The sequence below is a fragment of the Schistocerca americana genome, chromosome 1, assembly GCF_021461395.2.
Source record: "Schistocerca americana isolate TAMUIC-IGC-003095 chromosome 1, iqSchAmer2.1, whole genome shotgun sequence".
In the NCBI taxonomy this organism is placed as follows: domain Eukaryota; kingdom Metazoa; phylum Arthropoda; class Insecta; order Orthoptera; family Acrididae; genus Schistocerca; species Schistocerca americana.
Genome location: NC_060119.1, coordinates 898,173,140 through 898,192,379, shown reverse-complemented (window position 1 = coordinate 898,192,379; position 19,240 = coordinate 898,173,140). Strand labels below are relative to the sequence as shown.

The 19,240-nt window shown below is 37.2% G+C and overlaps 1 protein-coding gene across 1 annotated transcript in view; it reads right to left on the bottom strand.

Moving 5' to 3' along the window:
- LOC124547466 (dynein assembly factor with WDR repeat domains 1) overlaps positions 1 to 19,240 on the bottom strand; it is a 92,815-nt gene that overhangs the window by 65,168 nt on the left and 8,407 nt on the right. Inside the window, exons 2-3 of the mRNA XM_047125107.1 lie at positions 15,931 to 16,003; positions 15,587 to 15,790 (exon numbers count right to left, since the gene is read on the bottom strand). Coding sequence (XP_046981063.1) covers positions 15,587 to 15,790; positions 15,931 to 16,003 — 277 coding nt within the window. The remainder of the gene's footprint in view (positions 1 to 15,586; positions 15,791 to 15,930; positions 16,004 to 19,240) is intronic.

The window sequence follows — 19,240 nt, the reverse complement described above, 5'->3', positions numbered from 1 at the left end:
AATATATAAATTAATTACTGTTAAAATTCTATATTTAGTGAACAATGGTTTACAATGTGTTCTATTATCTACCTTAGCCATTACTCTGATTGCTTTCTTCTGGATCACCATAATTTCATTTATTTTTCTGCTGTTTCCCCAGAGTATTAACCCATACCTTAAAACAGATTGAAAAAAGGCAAAGTACGCTGTCCTTACGTACTCAAATGTCACACAACACATCAGTCTCTTCAACAAATATATAACTCTTGACAACCTAACCACTATGTGATCAACATGAGAGTTCCATGTTAGACTGTTGTCAAGTACAATACCTAAAAACTTTGCCTTTTGTTTTTCTATTTTTGTAGACTTTGATAGACTGAACCACATATTCTGGGTCTTTTCCTCATTTAATAGCAGACCATTGGCATTAAACCATGATGTTGCATTTTCTTTTGCCAATTTCATATCACTTACAAGGTTATCAAGTACATGGTTTACAGATAGAAAAGTTGTGTCATCTGCATACATATATGTCTTTACATCTATATTTCCTGGTAAGTCATTTATGTGTACAAGGAAAAGAAGTGGTCCCAATTTAGATCCCTGTGGCACTCCATGTTGAACCTCGAGTATGTTTGACAGATGACTTCCTGAACTCACCACCTGGTTCCTTTTATTGAGGTATGATTTGATGAGTTTTAAACTTTTATCACATATTCCATAGTACTCAAGTTTAGAGAGCAGAAGTGAGTGGTCAACACAGTCAAAAGCTTTGCTCAGATTACATAAGGTTACCTGTGCGTGCGCATGGTCCTCAAATGCTGCTAGAATGTCTCTGACTAAGAGCTCTATGGCATGTATAGCTGACCTTCCTTTTCTGTAACCAAACTGTGATGCACTTAACATACCATTTAGTTCTAGGTACTCATACATCTGCTTATATATTATGCCTTCAAAGACTTTTCCTAGTACTGGAATTAGCGAAATTGGTCTGTAGTTTGCAGGATCTGATTTGACACCCTTCTTAAAGACTGGAGTTACCTTGGATAGTTTAAGAGGATCAGGAAAAAACCCTTCTATGAGACACAGGTTTATAGAATATGTTAATGGTGCTGCAATGTAATGTATGATTTCTTTCAATAGATTGTTTGACATATTAAAAATATCTGTACTGTATGAATTTTTCATTTCTTTGACTATTTTAAGAACTTCATGTTGGCATACCTCTCTGAAGTGTTTCAATGATGATCCGGCCCTATTATCATTTAGGTTTGCTCTCTTCAGATAATCTATATATGTTACATTGGGTTTACTGATCAGCTTTTTGATATCATCAGCACAGCTTACAAAATATTTATTGAATGTATCTGCTGGTATTGGGACTGTCTTGTCGAAGTTTCTGACTTCACCTTTAACAGTATTAATTACTGACCAGGCTGTTTTGCATTGGTTTTTACTATTTTTTATGAAATTTGTGTTGTATCTTAGTTTCGCTAATTGCAACTCTTTCTTATACAGTTTCTTAGTGATTTTTTCAAGACCCTTAATTTCATTAGAATTGTTTACTTTGGCAAGGCGCTTCAACAGCAGTAGCTTATTTTTTAGATTCTCCAGTTCTTTGGTGCACCAAAATTTACCTTTTCTTGTTTTATGGTATTTCTTTTGAACAAGATGGGCTTTTAAAATACCTGTTAAGTAATTGTGGAATGTTTCATAAACTGTTTGGGCACTGGAATCACAGTTTTGAAATAATTTGTCCCAGTTTGTTATGCTCAACTGGTGTGTTAGTTTTATGAGATTGTGTTTTGTTAATATTAAGGTATTAGATTTTGTTAACTTTTGTCCAGCCTTGCTCTCATCTCCTTTTATAAAATGTCTTAACTTTACTGTTAACATGGAGTGGTCTGAGAAAACAAACTCCTTTACCTTGGTGGAGTACATATCACGAGCACAGTTGACAAAAGCATTATCCAAGCACGCTTGTAGTCTTGTTGGTTCTGAATTTACATGATGGAAGTTGTGCTGCCTCAGCATATTCAGTAACTTATTTACACTGGGTTTGTTACATGTTACATCAAAGCTTGAATTAAAGTCTCCCCCAATTACAGTTACATACTGTTTCCATTTCGTTATGTAGCAGAGTACACTGTCTAAATTATCTAAAAACGTTTTATCATCTGAGTCAGGGGAATGGTAGATACATACTATGATAAGTTTCATTATATCACATATGATCCCGGTAATTTCAAAGTGTTTCTCTACACATGCCCAACCAAGATCTAGTTCTCTACACTCTATTTCATTTGAAACATAGATAACAGTACCACCATTACGGTACTGAGATCTGCAAAAACTGTTTCCATATTTATAACCTTCTGGTACATAGTATTGTATTTGTTCTGGTTTAAGCCAATGTTCTGATATACATAAGAAAGAATACTTATTCTGTGGCAATGACTCATCCAGAATTTCAACTTTATTTTCAAGACCCTGAATGTTTAAAAATAGGATGTTGTTGTGACTTATCTGTGAGTTAGCAGGCTGGTTTTTCACATTTTTATTTTCTTCTTGGCTTGAAACCATAAAAAATTATCACTGAATGACACAGATGTATTTTTCCTTTGGCTCCTCCTTAAGCATTGCTGTGTTGCTGCTCCAGTCGTTGTTGGTTCTGTTACTGCTGCTGCTTCTGCTGATAATGATGGTGCTGCTGCTGTTTCAGTTATTTCTGGTGTTTGTTGTTCCATAACTGCTGTGCCTTTCTGTGAATTATTAACATTTGGAGTGTTCACTTGCATTAATAAAATTTCACATTTGTCTTGGAAAGGTGTAGCTTCACTGATAGCAGATTTCACATTGGATTCTACAGGATACACACACTTCCTGTCCATGAGAGGTATGACTTTTCTATCATCACACTGCACATTTGAGATTTTATTTACAAGTTCTAAAATTTTGGTTACTATTACGTTTTTTCCCAGTACATTTAGATGGGAACCATGTGTTGTGTGAAATCTTTTCCCTAAGTTGCTGATGTTCACAAATGTTACATTTTCAAACCGCTTGCAAATATTTTGCATCTCTTTATTTGCAGTTTCAATTTCTTTATTTACACAAGACCATTCTATCAAGTCGTAACGGTGTGGCACTGAAAAAACAATAACATTTGTTCCTCTCAGCTCATAAAGTTTTCTTTTTAGCGAGATTAAGAGATCGTTTTTTTCGTTCCTAGCTATATCATTTGATCCCGCCAGGAAGATGGAAAAGTCCTTTTTGCTCAATGAGGAAATTTTTTCTTGACTCATTGACGTAGCAGCACTGAATTTTGCTCCTGGTTTTATTGTACAGTTAAAACTAAAATTCTGACTACTTGTACGCCGAAATTCAGCGGCTGTATTTCGTCCTTGGCTGTCGGCATACAGTTCAATTTTACCGGTACTTGCTGTTCCGAGATTGCCTGTTTTCTGCCTATCTTTGCAGTAAGCGAAGTCTTGTTTGGCACTATTTATTATGTCTTTCTTGCTAACACATGTCGATATTGTCTCAGTAGAGCAGCTTAGCGGTGGAAGATTTTTCGTGAGCACTTTCGCATATGATCTTTTACTTAACTGCTGCTGAAATATTCCATGTTTTACCTTATTCACAAAGTCGTTTGATTTTCCACATGGTACACTCGCATTGTTAACTTCACTTTCACAATCTGTAGTCGAAAGAGCTTGAAAGTAATTTTCGTTCACTATATTTATGTTTCTTTCGCCGTTTTCTGTATCTTGTATTATCTGTTTGCGTCTTTTGTAGATTAGATTAGATTAGATTTACTTTCATTCCAATTGATCCGTAGTGAGGAGGTCCTCCAGGATGTGGAACATGTCAGAAAAACAACAATACATGACAAATATTTAAACTAAAACAAATAAGCTAATGTACCATTCCACAGGTCCCAAGTGGAATGATCGTCATTTTTTAATGAACACTAAGAGTCATTTTACAAATACTATTGCACTGAATTTAAAATAAAAAAGTTTTTTATTTATTTATAAGGTAAGAAACATGTAATACAACTACTGTAATACTTATTTACAATGAACACATTACTGCACTGAAATGGTGCAGAAGTTAGATTATACTCACACACACACACACACACACACACACACACACACACACACACACACAAATTTTCAGTGAACACATTACTGCACTGAAATTGTGCAGAAGATATGTTGTACTTATATACAAATCAGTTGGTTTTCCTCAGAAATTCATCAATGGAGTAGAAGGAGTTGGCCACCAATAAATCCTTTAGGCTTCTCTTAAACTGAATTTCATTGGTTGTTAAGCTTTTTATGGCTGCTGGCAAGTTATTGAAAATGTGTGTTCCTGAATAATGCACACCTTTTTGTACAAGACTAAGTGACTTTAAATCCTTGTGAAGATTATTCTTATTTCTAGTATTGATTCCATGAATTGAGCTATTGGTTTGAAAAAGTGATATATTTTTAATGACAAATTTCATTAAGGAATAAATATATTGGGAAGCTGTAGTTAGTATCCCTAGTTCCCTAAACAGGCTTCTGCAGGATGTTCTTGAGTTCACACCACATATAATTCTTACTGCACGTTTTTGTGCCCGGAAAACTTTAGCTTGGCTTGATGAATTACCCCAGAAAATAATCCCATATGACATTATGGAATGAAAGTAAGCATAGTATGCCAGCTTTTTCATTTTTATATCCCCTATGTCTGACAAAATTCGCATTGCAAACAGAGATTTGTTAAGACGCTTCAGCAGTTCTGTGGTGTGCTCCTCCCAGTTGAATTTATTATCAAGCTGTAATCCCAAGAATTTAACACCGTCCACTTCTTCTATCTTCTTGTCATCATATGTTAGACATATACTCTTGGGACACCCCTTACAAGTTCTGAACTGCATGTAGTGTGTTTTTTCAAAGTTTAGTGACAAAGAATTGGCTAGGAACCAGTGATTAATGTCTACAAATATTTTATTGGCTGATCTTTCTAAGACTACACTTGATTTGCTATTTATTGCAATGTTTGTATCATCAGCAAACAAAACAAACTTGGCATCTGGTAATGTTACTGATGAAAGGTCATTGATATACACAAGAAAAAGTAAGGGCCCCAAAATGGAACCTTGTGGGACCCCACATGTAATTAGTTCCCAGTTGGATGATGCCTGATAGCTTGATACATGTCTCTTTCCTAATAACACCCTTTGTTTCCTGCCAGAGATATAAGATTTGAACCATTTTGCAGCATTTCCTGTTACACTATAATATTCTAGTTTACTTAAAAGGATATTGTGATTTACACAGTCAAATGCCTTTGACAGATCACAAAATATACCAGTTGCCTGCAATTTTTTGTCTAATGAATTAAGTACATTTTCACTGTAAGTGTAGATAGCCTTCTCAATATCAGAACCTTTTAGAAATCCAAACTGTGACTTTGACAGTATGTTATTTGAGATAAGATGGTTATAAAGACGACTGTACATTACTTTTTCGAAAATTTTTGAGAATGCTGGCAACAGTGAAATTGGACGGAAATTTGATGCTATTTCTTTATCTCCCTTCTTAAACAGTGGCTTAACTTCAGCATATTTCAGCCATTCGGGAAATATTCCACTGATAAACGACTGGTTACACAGATAGCTTAATATGTTACTTAGCTCAGAATCACATTCTTTAATTAACTTTGTTGATATTTCATCATACCCACTAGATGTTTTTGATTTTAAAGATTTTATGATGGACATTATTTCTGTTGGGGTAGTGAGGGTCAAATTCATATTATGGAAGTTACTTGAAATGTCTGGTCTAAGGTAATCCATAGCAGCATCTACCGAACCTGACAACCCCATCTTTTCAGTAACAGTTATAAAATGTTTGTTAAAAAGTTCTGCAACACTATACACATCTGTCACCAATGCATCATTTACTCTTAATGCTATTTGTTCCTCTTCATGTCTGGTTCTACCGGTCTCCTCCTTCACTATATCCCATATTGTCTTTATTTTGTTATCTGATATGACTATCTTTTCCTTGTAATATATTTGCTTTGACATCCGTATTACAGTCTTTAATATTTTGCAGTATTTCTTATAATGTGCTATAGCATCAACATTGGAAATGTTTCGGATTGACAGATACAGTTTTCTTTTTGTTTTACAAGATACCCCTATTCCTCGAGTAATCCATGGCTTCTTTGTAGACTTTGCTCTAACCTTGGTAAGTTTTGGGGGAAAGCAGTGTTCAAATAAGGTAAGCACTTTATTAGCAAAATAGTTATATTTTTCATTCATGCCATGAGCACTGTAAACATCAGTCCAGTGAATGTCTCTGAGGAGTGTCCTAAAATAATCAATTTTTGGCTTACTGATTACCCTCTTGAGCTCAGATTTAACAGATTTTATATCTTGTTCAGTATTAACATTTAACAGAAGGAACTGCATGTCATGGTCTGAGAGGCCATTGACTATTGGTTTTGTAATATAATTTTGTTCATTTGACTTTTCTATAAAGATATTATCAATGGCTGTTTGTGAGCAAGTGGTTATCCTAGTGGGGAACTTTACTGTGGGAATTAAGTTGAATGATAGTGTTACTAACTCAAATAGGTTCTTATTGGGAGAGTCTTTAAGGAAATCTACATTGAAATCACCAGCAACCACTATTTCTTTGTTTTTGGTTGTTAAATGGGCCAGTACAGCTTCAAGGTGGTTTACAAACAGATTAAAGTTACCTGCAGGTGCTCGATATACACTTAATATTATGAAAGATTTTTTGTGAAATTCTAATTCTGTTGCACATGCTTCCATATGCTGTTCTAGGCAAAATTTATGAATGTCTATGTTCTTAAATTTATGACAGTTCCTGATGAATGTGGCAACTCCTCCTTTCTCCATTTCTGATCTGCAATAGTGAGATGCTAACCTAAACCCTGTAACACTTAAAAGTTCTATACCAGTGGTCACATGATGTTCAGAGAGGCAGATTATGTCAGCTGGGTTTGAAGACTCTAATTCATCTATGCAGATAGTTAATTCATTAATTTTATTTCTCAGTCCTCGAATATTTTGATGCAATAAAGATAGCTGACATTTCACATTGACTGACTTAAAATTGGATGGAGTTAAAATATCTGCTGACAGTTGAAAATTCTTAACCAATGGCTGTTTATGTTGATGTAATAAGCTGGAATTATGTTTTTTGATTTCTTTCTCAAACTGAAGGTTTGTCTCAGTTCTAACCTCTCTTAAAATTTGTTTTCTTTCTGTCCTCCCTACCCTAAAAAAGGGTCTTTTCTGAATCCTATAACCACTGGTATTTTACCACTCATGACAGTGCCTCCCCCCTTTAACTTTCCTGCTATTTCCCCAGCCAATTTACCCTTCCCCTTCCTGTTGAGGTGAAGGCCATGCCTAGTATAATCCCACCTACTGACAGAATCAACATGAACCACACCAATGTGTGACCCCGCACCCGACATGAGCAGCCGTTCCAGCTCCAAATTAACTCTCTTGACAGAAGAGTTCAAATGAGGTCGGTCATGGCGCCCAAGAACAGATACAAACTCAACACTGGTATGCCTCGATGCTGATGCAATCTTCGCCAGGTCACACTCTATGCTGTACCCAGGATCTCTGTCAATACTGTTACCTGCCCCACCCACTATAACCACGGTGTCTTCCTTAGTGAAATCTTTGCAAAGTGATCCTAAATCCTCTGTCACCTGCTCCAGACCAGCACTAGGTTTAAAAAAATTGGTGACTTCACTTCCGTCCAATTCTCCGACATATTCGTACTTTCATGGCGCGAGTTTTTCATGTTCCGTTCACTTTTTTCTTCTTTAAGTTTCTTGATATCCATCTTCAAGGAACTGATAATAAATTGTAAACTAGACACCCGTTCGCTGAGCTTTGTAATTTCATCCTTACAACTGTCACAATTTTTCTTTTTCACGGCAAAATTCACACTTTTTCTCGGACACGCACAACGAATTTTTACACTAGCCGCCACACGTCATATACCAGTTGTTATGTAAACACTGTTCGGCCTTTACATCGGCATGACTACCACCAAATTATCAGTTAGGATGAGTGAGCATAGACAGAGGGTGTATACTGACAACACACAATATCCTGTCACAGAGCAGCTCTACAATGTGACAGTTGTGACCTCGCTGCCTGTTTCGCCACAAAACCCATCTGGATTCTTCCCCCACACACTGGTTTCTCAAAACTCCACAGGTGGGAACTAGTGCTACAACATGTCCTTGGTTCTCACCACCCACCTAGTCTTAATTCATGTTAATTTCTTCCATATCAGCATTTCTTCACAGTAACTACTCCTTTCTTCACTCTGTTTTTCTTTTCCACAACTTTCACTTTCTTAAATGTCTATTTTTCACTACCTCCCTCCCACCTCTGTTATGTACAATGCACTTAGCTTTTCACTCTAATTAACACACGCATGATGTTTTATCAGTGATCTATGGCTTCCATATTACCCTGTCTAGGTTCAGCTCCCAGTTATGAAGATAAAAGTAATAGTAATTGTAAATTGTGTATCAGAAAAGTTCCTAAAGGAATTCAGTGTAGAACCTGCAAGTACTGGTTTCATGAAAATTGCTGCAAGATCAACTTAAAACTCGTAACTGATTGCTATTTGTGGACCTGTGAGCCGTGCATAGCAGCCGCGTGTGAAAGTAAATTTTCAAACATTATCAAAAATAAGGACGAAATAATCAGAATGCTACAAACCGATATTGAAGTGCTAGAAATGAAATACGCTGTCCTCCAAGACCGATATGCAGCTCTACAAAACAGTAGTGCTTCGACAGTGTGTGTAGATCGGTGTTATGTACGTCGTGAAAACGTAACCGTCGACGACCCCACATTTATATACAAGAAAGGAAACCCACAAGTGAATAAAGAAGCCTCAACAGTGGACAAAGTTCAGTGTTTGATGAACAGTGATAACTCAAATAACAAAAACAGTGCATCTAAAATTGTAGTAGACGGCAACACGTGTACACAAAACACGCGTGGTTGCGTAAGAAAAAATTCCGATCGCGTACGTAAACAAACACAACGGAAAAATATTTGGAGACAGTCATGCTCGCAATATTTCAAGATGGTTCGTGTATATCAGCAATTGTTAAACCAGGAGCTAAATTCGTGAATGTGGTAGAAGACATACACACAGAATGTGCTAAATTCACGGAAAAAGACTGTGTTACGATAATCGCAGGAGCAAACGATGTTTATTGCAACGAGGCCAGCACTTTCATTAAAAAGCTACTCGTATTGCTGCAGTTATTACAGAATACAAACATAATACTAACAACTGTGCCCACGAGATATGACCTGGCAGACTGGTCTTGTGTGAACAGAGAAATTCGCCTAACGAATAGTAAACTGAAACACTTTTGCACTAAGTTTACGAATGTGACACTACTGGATACAGACAGGTATGAGAGACACTGCTTCACAAAGCATGGACTACATCTAAATCAGTTTGGCAAAAATAAACTAGCAGCAGACATTGGAAAACCTTTTCATGAAATAATAGGCCTAAACAATAATGATCATGAAAGCAGACCAGTCATAGCCCTAACTAACGAGGGAAACTAGTGAGCTGGGCCAACGCTAGCAGGATTTGGTCCAGTAACAAAAATCTGCAACAAGTAATTAATACACAAACGAAAGTTCACTCAAACAGCAATACAATTAAAGACAAACAAAAGTTAACAGTGTTTCATCAGAACATAAGAGGCCTATACTGCAAGCTGGATCAGTTCACAGCAAATATAGAAGACACAAAAGGTATAAACAGTGCCCACATTCTGTGTCTAACAGAACACCACATCACTGCTGGTATTGAAGTGGTCCCTATTCCCAACTATGTTTTGGCAACGTCTTATTGCAGGAACTATATGGACAAAGGAGGAGTAGCTGTATATGTAAAAAACAATGTCTTGTTCACGGCAATAGATGTACAAAGATTCTGCTCTGAGCTACATTTTTAAGTATGTGCTATAGAGGTGCCAGACACTGTCTCCAGATTAACAGTTGTGGCAGTTTACAGGGCACCATCTGGTAATTTTAAAGTGTTTGTTAAACAATTAGATACTCTTTTGTTGTACTTAAGTAGAAAAAATAGGGGCATGGTAGTTGTTGGGGATTTTAACATAGATTTCTTGGTTAATTCTCCCTGCAAGGTGGAGTTTGAAAATCTCATGTGCACGTACAACCTTGTTCCCGTGGTTAGCTCGCCCACCAGAACCACAACCTCTTCCAGTACTCTCATTGATAACGTTTTTGTTGATCAGAGTAAAGTCAACCATATTAATATTGAAATGGATATAAATGGTCTGTCTAACCATGATGTACAACGAGTTATTTTCAACAGCTTGGAAATTCCTCTGAGTGACACCTCACTTAGATGGAAAACAGTAAGGAAAATAAGTGAGGAAGCTATTCAAACGTTCAGATCATGTCTTCAGCATACTGACTGGACACCTGTTTATCTAGCAGAAACTGCTAATTCAAAATACAATTTATTTACAAATGAGATAGCAGGTATCTTTGAAAGTGTATTTCCAAAAAAGTCATACAGAGTCCAACCTGTTAGGTCTGCAAGAAAACCATGGCTCACTAAGGGCATCATAGCTTCCTGTCAGAGAAAAAGACAACTCTACATAGCATCAAAGACTTCTAACAACCCTGCTCAGCTAAAACATTATAAACTCTACTGTAAAATTCTTGCCAAAGTAATTAAAAACTCTAAAAGTATGTGTATAGCATCTGAAATTACTAATTCTGAAAATAAAATTAAAACAATCTGGAATGTGATAAAGAGAGAAACAGGGACTGTAAACTACACCAAAGACAAAAATATTGTTTTAACTGTTGACAACTCAGAGATAACTAATAGTGAGGAAATTGCTGAAATCTTTATCCAACATTTTTTAACTGTCCCAACTCGGATAGGTTGCCATGGTTCTGTACATAAAGCTGCCTGTATAATGAAAAATAATTTTCCAGAACCTTTCAGTCAAATAAGTGTGCTTCCCATTACTGCCAATGAAATCAAAAAAATCATAACAGTCTATGAAAAATAAACATTCTGCTGGTATCGACGATATTTCAAGCAAGCTGTTGAAGGCTTGCTGTAGTGAAGCGACCAAAGTTTTGTCTCACATCTGCAACACATCCATGCAACAAGGAGTGTTTCCAGACAGAATGAAATACTCTGCTGTCAGGCCCCTGTACAAAGCAGGGGATGCTACAAATGTGTCAAACTATCGCCCTATCTCTCTATTAACAACATTTTCAAAAGTCCTAGAAAAAGCTCTGTACAACAGGATTGTGGCACACATTGGTGACCTGAACATCATTAACAGTCAGCAGTTTGGTTTTCAAAAGGGAGTTTCAATAGATAACGCAATTTTCTCATTCACAAATGATATTCTAGAGTCTATAAACAGCAAGAGGCTGCCAATTGGTGTCTTATGCGACCTATCAAAGGCGTTCGACTGTGTAGATCACCAGATACTCTTCAAGAAGGCCTGTCATTATGGAATTACCTGTAGGGAACTGGTTAAAATCGTACCTCGAAAATAGGAAGCAGAAGATTATTCTAGATGTTTCAGATAGTGTATCACAATATATAGTGGACTCTGAGTGGGGAATTGTGCAGCATGGAGTGCCACAGGGATCAGTGCTTGGGCCCTTGCTGTTCCTCATATATGTTAATGACCTGCCTTTATCCATCAATAAGCAGTGTAAATTTACAATGTTCGCTGATGATACGAGCATTGTGGTGGATAATGCGTCAACTACTGACTTAGAATCTGAGGTCAATGATATCCTTAAAGAAGTTCTGGGTTGGTTTAGTATTAACTCCCTTTCAATAAACCTGAAAAAAACCAATTTTATCCAGTTCCAGACAACCCACAAAAACCCAAAAGAAATAGTTATCACACAGAATGATCAGATGATAAAGCAAGTGTACTTATCAAAATTCCTAGGCGTATACGTGGACAGTAGGCTGAACTGGGAACATCACGTTCTACAAACACTAAAACGGCTGACGTCAGCAACATTTGCTTTACGAATTTTGTCATGCTTCAATGACATTACCATCTCAAAGTCAGCTTACTTCAGCTATTTTCATTCAGTCATGTGTTATGGCATCATCTTCTGAGGCAATACACCTGCCACAAAGAAAATCCTCACAGCACAAAAAAGAGCAATAAGAATCATTTGTGGTGTACCCCCACGAACCTCATGTCGAAATCTTTTTAAACGACTTGAAATACTGACAGCAACATCTCAGTACATATATTCACTGATGTGCTTCATAATAAATAACCCCACTCTGTATGAAACGAATTGCCTACATCATGAACATAACACCAGAAGAAAAGAGGATTTCCACTGTGAATTAAAGAACTTGACACTTATTCAGAAAGGGGTAAAGTACGCTGGAACGAAAATTTTCAATTCCCTACCCAACAGCATCAAAAGTATAAGGAGTAGTACATCAGTATTTAAACGTAGCTTGAAAAATTATTTACTTGAGACCTCACTTTATTCACTAGAGGAATTCTTTCAGAGAAATAAGTAAAACCCAGATTGGAAAGAGGTTTTTAAATTTTTTGACACTGTTTACTGTTAAACTAATGTAATAATGCCCTAATGTAAAAATTTCTGTTTTTCTCATTTCCATTTTTGGGTCACTTTTAAACCCAAAGTGGGAAGTTTTGATTACTGTTCAAGGTTAAAATAAATGCAATAATGCCCTAAATATGAAACTGCTATCTTCACATTTATGTTGACTAGTTTTTAAGCTAATAAGTATGACTTTCGTGCACTGTTATTAATACTATAACAATGTCTTTATTCTATGTATTTTATTATGTATATTGACACGTTCCACATCTGAGTGACTTGCTCACATGTACAGATCTATGGAACAAGTATATAAATAAATATTAAAAAAAAAAATCAGTTTTTCAAATCCCATCTGGTGCAGTTCCCAACAATCAGTCTTTCTTTCTCATCCTGTCTGGTAAATCTCCCCTGACCCACAGTTCTAGGTGACTCTTCCAAATTCTGCCCCTTTTCCTATACCTCTCTAGTCCTTTTCCTTCATCCCTCTTTCTACTCCATCAACACTTCTGCTGGAAGAAAGAGTCACGGCTCTGAAAGCTTACATAATTGTAACCTTTTATATGCGTGTTCTGCTGCTGCTTGGTGGGTAGATTTTACTAACTATATCATAACACACAACTATTTTTCCTTTGAAGGAAAGGTTTAGAAACAAATCTGAGGCATAGCTGTGGGCATTCACATGGTACCCTCCTATGCCAACCTGGGCCGACTAGAAGAAACCTTCTTAGCCTCCCAAAACCGCAAACTTCAAGTCTGGTTCATGTTCACTCATAGTATCTTCACGATCTGGACCCTGGGCCAGAACACCCTATTCTCATACTACAAAATCTTAACACATCCTCTCCCATCCACTTCACTTGGCCCTCTTCAAACCTGTGTGCGACTTTCCTTGTCAATGACTTGCTCCTCTGTGATACCTCCATCCACAGTTCTGTCCACATTAATCCCACTAACCACCAACAGTGTCTGCTTTTCAACAGCTGTCATCCCACACAAAAAATCACTCCCACACAGCCTGGCCACCCGGGAACGGTGTGTTTGCAGTGGTGGGAGCTCCACTGCCCAGTATGCTGAATGTCTCCTAAAGGCCTTCACTGATAAGACCCCACCCCCCTGACCTAGCCCACAAACAGATTTTCTGTGCTGTATCCCCAAATAGCCCCAAGAATCAGTTATAAAGGAGCATCCTGTTCATCACCCAATACCACCCTTGACTGGAACAACTGAACCATATCCTTCATCAGGGCTTTGCTTGCCTATCATCAAGCCCTGAAATTATGGACATACAACCCAAGATACTTCTCACCCCCCCCCCCCAAAGGAGGTGTTCTATTGCCCACCCAATCCGTCCCTATGCCACTCCCAACCTCAACCCCTTGCCATAAGGATCATATACCTGTGGAGGACCCAGTTGCACAACCTGCCCATTCCACCCAGCCAGCACTTCCTATTCCAGTCCTGTCACTGCTTCATATTACCACATCAGAGGCTAGATCACCTGTGACAGCAGAGACATTATATACCAGTTCTGTTGCAATGATTCTTCAGTTTTTTATACTGGTATGGCTGCCAACCAGCTGTCTATGAGGACAAATGGCCACCACCAAATTGTGGCCAAGAGCGAAGTGGATCACCCTGTGGCACAACATGCAGTTGTAAATAACATACTTGATTTTACTGGGTGCTTCACAACCCAAGCATCTGGTTCCTCCACTCCACCACCAGTTTTCTTGAACTTCACAGATGGAAAGTTACACTTACAACACATTCTGCACTCCCACAACCATCTCTGCCTCAACTATGGTAACTCATTATCCCATCACCCTCCACCAAAATGTTTCTGCCCCCTTTGTCCTGTCACCTCCTGACAGCTTGCCTTCCCTACCCTCATTGTGTGCTCCCTATTGGTGCATCCAACAGTCTTTTCCCCCTTCTCTGCTGCTCTCCTTTCCATTCCCTGTTTTTCCCTCCTCCTCTCCCTCCACCACAACCTTCCGGTGCTGTTGTGCCTGTTGGCAAGTTCTACTACCTCTAGCCACTGCAAGCTCCACCAGGCAGTGCTGATTCCTCTTCCCCCACATGTACCCTGCTGTATCTAACTCTCAACCCCCCCCCCCCCTCCCCTGCTCCAGATTGTTTCTCCCATTCAATGCATCTCTGTTGCAGTGTGTGGTCATGTGTATGTGCAGTGTGGTTGCCTGTATGAATGTGTGTGTGTGTGTGTGTGTGTGTGTGTGTGTGTGTGTGTGTGCACGACTCTCTTTTCCTATGAAGGCTTTGGCTGAAATTTTATATATCATGCCTGTCTGCAACTCAACATGTCATCTTTTCAGAGAGTAGTACTCTATCTTTTTCATAATACTGTAGAGTTATCACGTTGATGTAGATATAGACAACACACCTAAGTACAGTATGGAATTTAACATTTGGCATAATGAAATATATCAGGGATTTAAAACACTATTGAATTATTATTCCTTATCCAAATAAAATATTTAGCTTTTTAATTATTTTTCATCTGCGTCAACTTATAAACATGATAATGCATTATGAGCATAACAGTAAATACTGTGTATCTGGTGAAAATCTTCCTATATATGTAGATGAAGAACAGTTAATACCAACAAGTCAGAAGAATAAAATGATGAATTAATTGATAGTGATGGGAAAATTATTTATTTAACAGTGACTAATTTTTAATAACGCTTCTACTGAAAATCTGCTGAATATAACATATTTTGAAAAACACACTGTTATTTATATTATGTGTGCCTCTCATTCTTTAGTTGTCCATACTAATTTTACCTCTCTACAGTTAAAATAGTCAGAAAATTGATTTTTGTGAAATTTTAAAGTGAATGGCATAAAAAAATGCACGTATAATAAAATTTTACTTACTTTTTCCCTTCTCTGTCAAATGCAACATTTGTAAGAGGTAGTAAATGAGCTTTAAGTACTAAGCATTTCTGAAACCGATGATCTACAGATTCCTTAAGTTTTTTCTGTAGCTTCAAAAGTAAATCTATTAACTGCTGAACAATTTTCTCTGTTATAAGTGGCTCATGTTTTGCAATTATCTCCACCAACTGCAGTACATTTGTCCTTTAATTGTAATTAGTATCACATTACAAATTTGAAATATCATACATCAGAAATCATTTGTTTAAAAAAGCAAACATAAAAACGAATTTATGTATTACAACAGCCAGATAAGTTCAAACCAGTAATGGAACTGCACTTACTTGTCAGAAAAATTGATAAGATCATTCATCTTAATCTTAGACCGTCCGTGTTTCGTATATTCCCAGCCAACACCTAATTAAGAAAATATATATAAAATAATTAATTCTAACAAGCTCAGTTCCAAATGGAGATAATGTAATGCAATAACAAAAAATAATTGTTAAAGGGATTTATTTTACAAATTTAGCACAGAAACACTTTTTAAAAACATACACATATACCTTCTTGACCTCAATGTCACATACAAAAATTATTTATAGTAATATATTTTTTCTTTATAAGTAAACTTAAACATCTATTATGACAAAACTATCAGTATGATTTTTTGTCAATGACTGTCCGCCTGCTTTGCCGAGTGGTAACATATTTGCCTACCATGCAGCGAGCCGAGGTTCGATTCCAAGCTGGGTTGGAGATTTTCTCCGCTCCGGGACTGGGTGTTGTTTTGCCCTCATAATCATTTCATCATCACCAATACACATGTCACCCAATGGGTGTCACCTGAAATAAGACTTGCAACTCAGCGGCTGAACTTTCCCGGATGGGGCCTCCTGGCCATCAATGCCACATGATCATTTCATTACATTGTCATGACTCTGTATAAGGGCTAGTGTTAAATAAAAGCAGTTAGTTCATAAGATGCAAAAGGATTACAAACATTGGCTGTGAGCAGTCATTGATTAATTGGTAGTTGTTACTCAGTTGTTGCAGAGTTGTTGCAAGGCAGCAGTTTTGTGACCAGTATGTGAATTGTTGGCAGTCCAAATTGTTAATAAATAAGGAAACTATGTAACTTTGAAATTTTTTCAAAAATCACAAAAGCTACTCCATGTCATGTACATAATTGAAAAAAGGAAAATCCAGAACTTTCACTATGAAAAAGAATGAAGAATTATTACAGTCAACAATCAACGGCAGCATTGACCTTTCAACTTAAGTATGCAAGACATCATGTCACATTTCCTGTTTCAAAACTATTAATATATTGCAATAATCTCATATAATTACTTGAGAAAACTCAGTCAATGACTCAACATTTTTGTGTCAGCTTTTAAACATATTTGGAGCAGAAGTAATACAACATACGTTCAAACATGAATGGGATTCCACAGTGATATGGTTCAAGACCATGAATACACCAACAGATGAAAACAAATGTTCTGCAGTCCAGTTGTAAAGCATCCATAGTTCGTATCCATTATTTAGTTTAGCAGTTTTCTTACATACTTCTGAGAAGAAGTGAATAGTGTATGTTTATTTATCTGTTTTTAGAAGTGTTATTTACTTTGATGTATTTTGCGATCACTAGTGTAGAGCGAAATAACTTCATCTTGTTGTTTCATGGCGCCATCAGTGCTATTGTCACCTAATTTACTTGAATTTTGCAGCTGTTCCGCAGTAAAGAGTCAGTTGTGCTCCAGTTGTAGAGTGTAGAGAACCTCACAGTGGCAGTGGCAGCAGCATCAGTAGTACTTAGTTCAAATATGTCATTTAGTTTGACAGTTTCCTCATGTGCTTCTGAAAAGACCAACTGCATCAGGAGCTGTAGCGCAGAGCATTTCAGAGACAGCTTAGAGAATATCATGAGTAAGTTTCCTAATCATGTTATTATAACTGGAGGAGACTTCAACATTCCAGCTATAGAATGGGAGAGTCGTACAATCAAAACTGGCTCTGTAGGCAAGGGTTCATTTGAGAGTGTTTTTAATGTCAACATTGCTTGAAGCATACAGTTTGGGAACTTGCTGGTGAGAACATCTCAGACCTCCTGCTGACTAACAGATCTAAAATTTTAGGACAGAGGTGGGTGTCAATGATCATGAAGCTATAACGATCACAGACATTACAAGGAATAAAGATGGAAAATATTTTTGCTTTGCAAGAAGGGCAATATGCAGACTGCAGAGTGTTTGAGTAGCCAACATCAAATACTTTAGCTTTGAGGATGAAGATTTGGAGCACAAATATATAAAATTAAAAAGTATTTTAGAATAGGCCTTCACCCCACCCCACATCCTCGCCTCACCCCAGTACACTCACCAAGGGCCGGTAAAGAGCTGGCAGTCGACTGAGCACAATGTAGAGAGATGAGTGTGTGCATGTGAGTGAATGTGTGTGTGTCTTTGTGTGCATGTGAATGAATGTGTGTGTGTGTGTTTGTGTGCATGTTTTTCCTACAGCTAGAAAAAGGAAATGCATTCCAAAAGCTAGCCAAGCTCCTTATCATTTGTTTATGTGCCTATCAATGACACAGTGCTTCTGCCTTTTGGTGAGTCATCTCTTTTATTCCTAAATAATTTGTAATTTTCAACCAGAACTTTCTGTACATTATTATGAATCTTTTCCATGCTATTTTCAGACTACTTAGGCAGTACTTCATCAAATTATGGATTCCAGCTGTCTTCCCCAGGTAATTGTCCAGTGTTGAATCATTCTATAAGCTGACATGAATGTTGTGGTATTGTTTAAGTTGGAGCTTGGTCCTGCCCTGTTTTGGTAAGCAGATGGGTTTCTGGACAATTATTCAAATACAGCTGCAATTCCAGAATTACATTTCACAATTCATGGCCTCTGTCATCTAGTGATACACTGTGACAAAGGACAGATTAACATTTATATAAATACTAATTACAATACAAGTGGTAATAGAGTAACATTTATATAAATACTAATTATAACACTGGTGGTAATAGAGTTTCAGCTCTTGACTACACCATGTTCTCTACTTTATGGGGGTGTCTCTTCTTTCCTAAAACAAGGTACTTTAAACTTATAATGTATCTATATCTTATCTTTGCTTCAGTTCTGTTTTTCCATTGTTAATTTAAGTGGGGAATGCTAAGAGTGCCGTAAAGAGAGAGAATTACTAATGACTGCATTCTCTGCAAAATGAAGAAAGGAATGAAGTTCCAAAACCAGTAAAATGCAGAAAACTACAATATCTCAGCCGCATAATGAGAAATTGAAACAGCTATAAAACTGCTGCAGAGCATTCTTCATGGGAAGGTACCTGGTAAAACAGGATGAGGAAGAAGAAGAACATGTTGGCTTGGAAGCTTAGGAACACGGACTTCAAATGTAAGTGAGGAACTCTTTCTGACAAACAAAAGTGATATAGCTTTGGTGGTCACCAGTACCCAAAATGGATAGGCACTAGAAGAAGAAGTTTAAGGGGAAAAAATACTCAAAGTACTGTAGGAATATGTTTGAAAAAGAATTAAATTTTCCATCTATGCTTTCTGTCTTGTAAATCTCTCCCCAACATTATTCTCGTAATTTATCTCTAGACCGAGTCACTGTTTATGATTC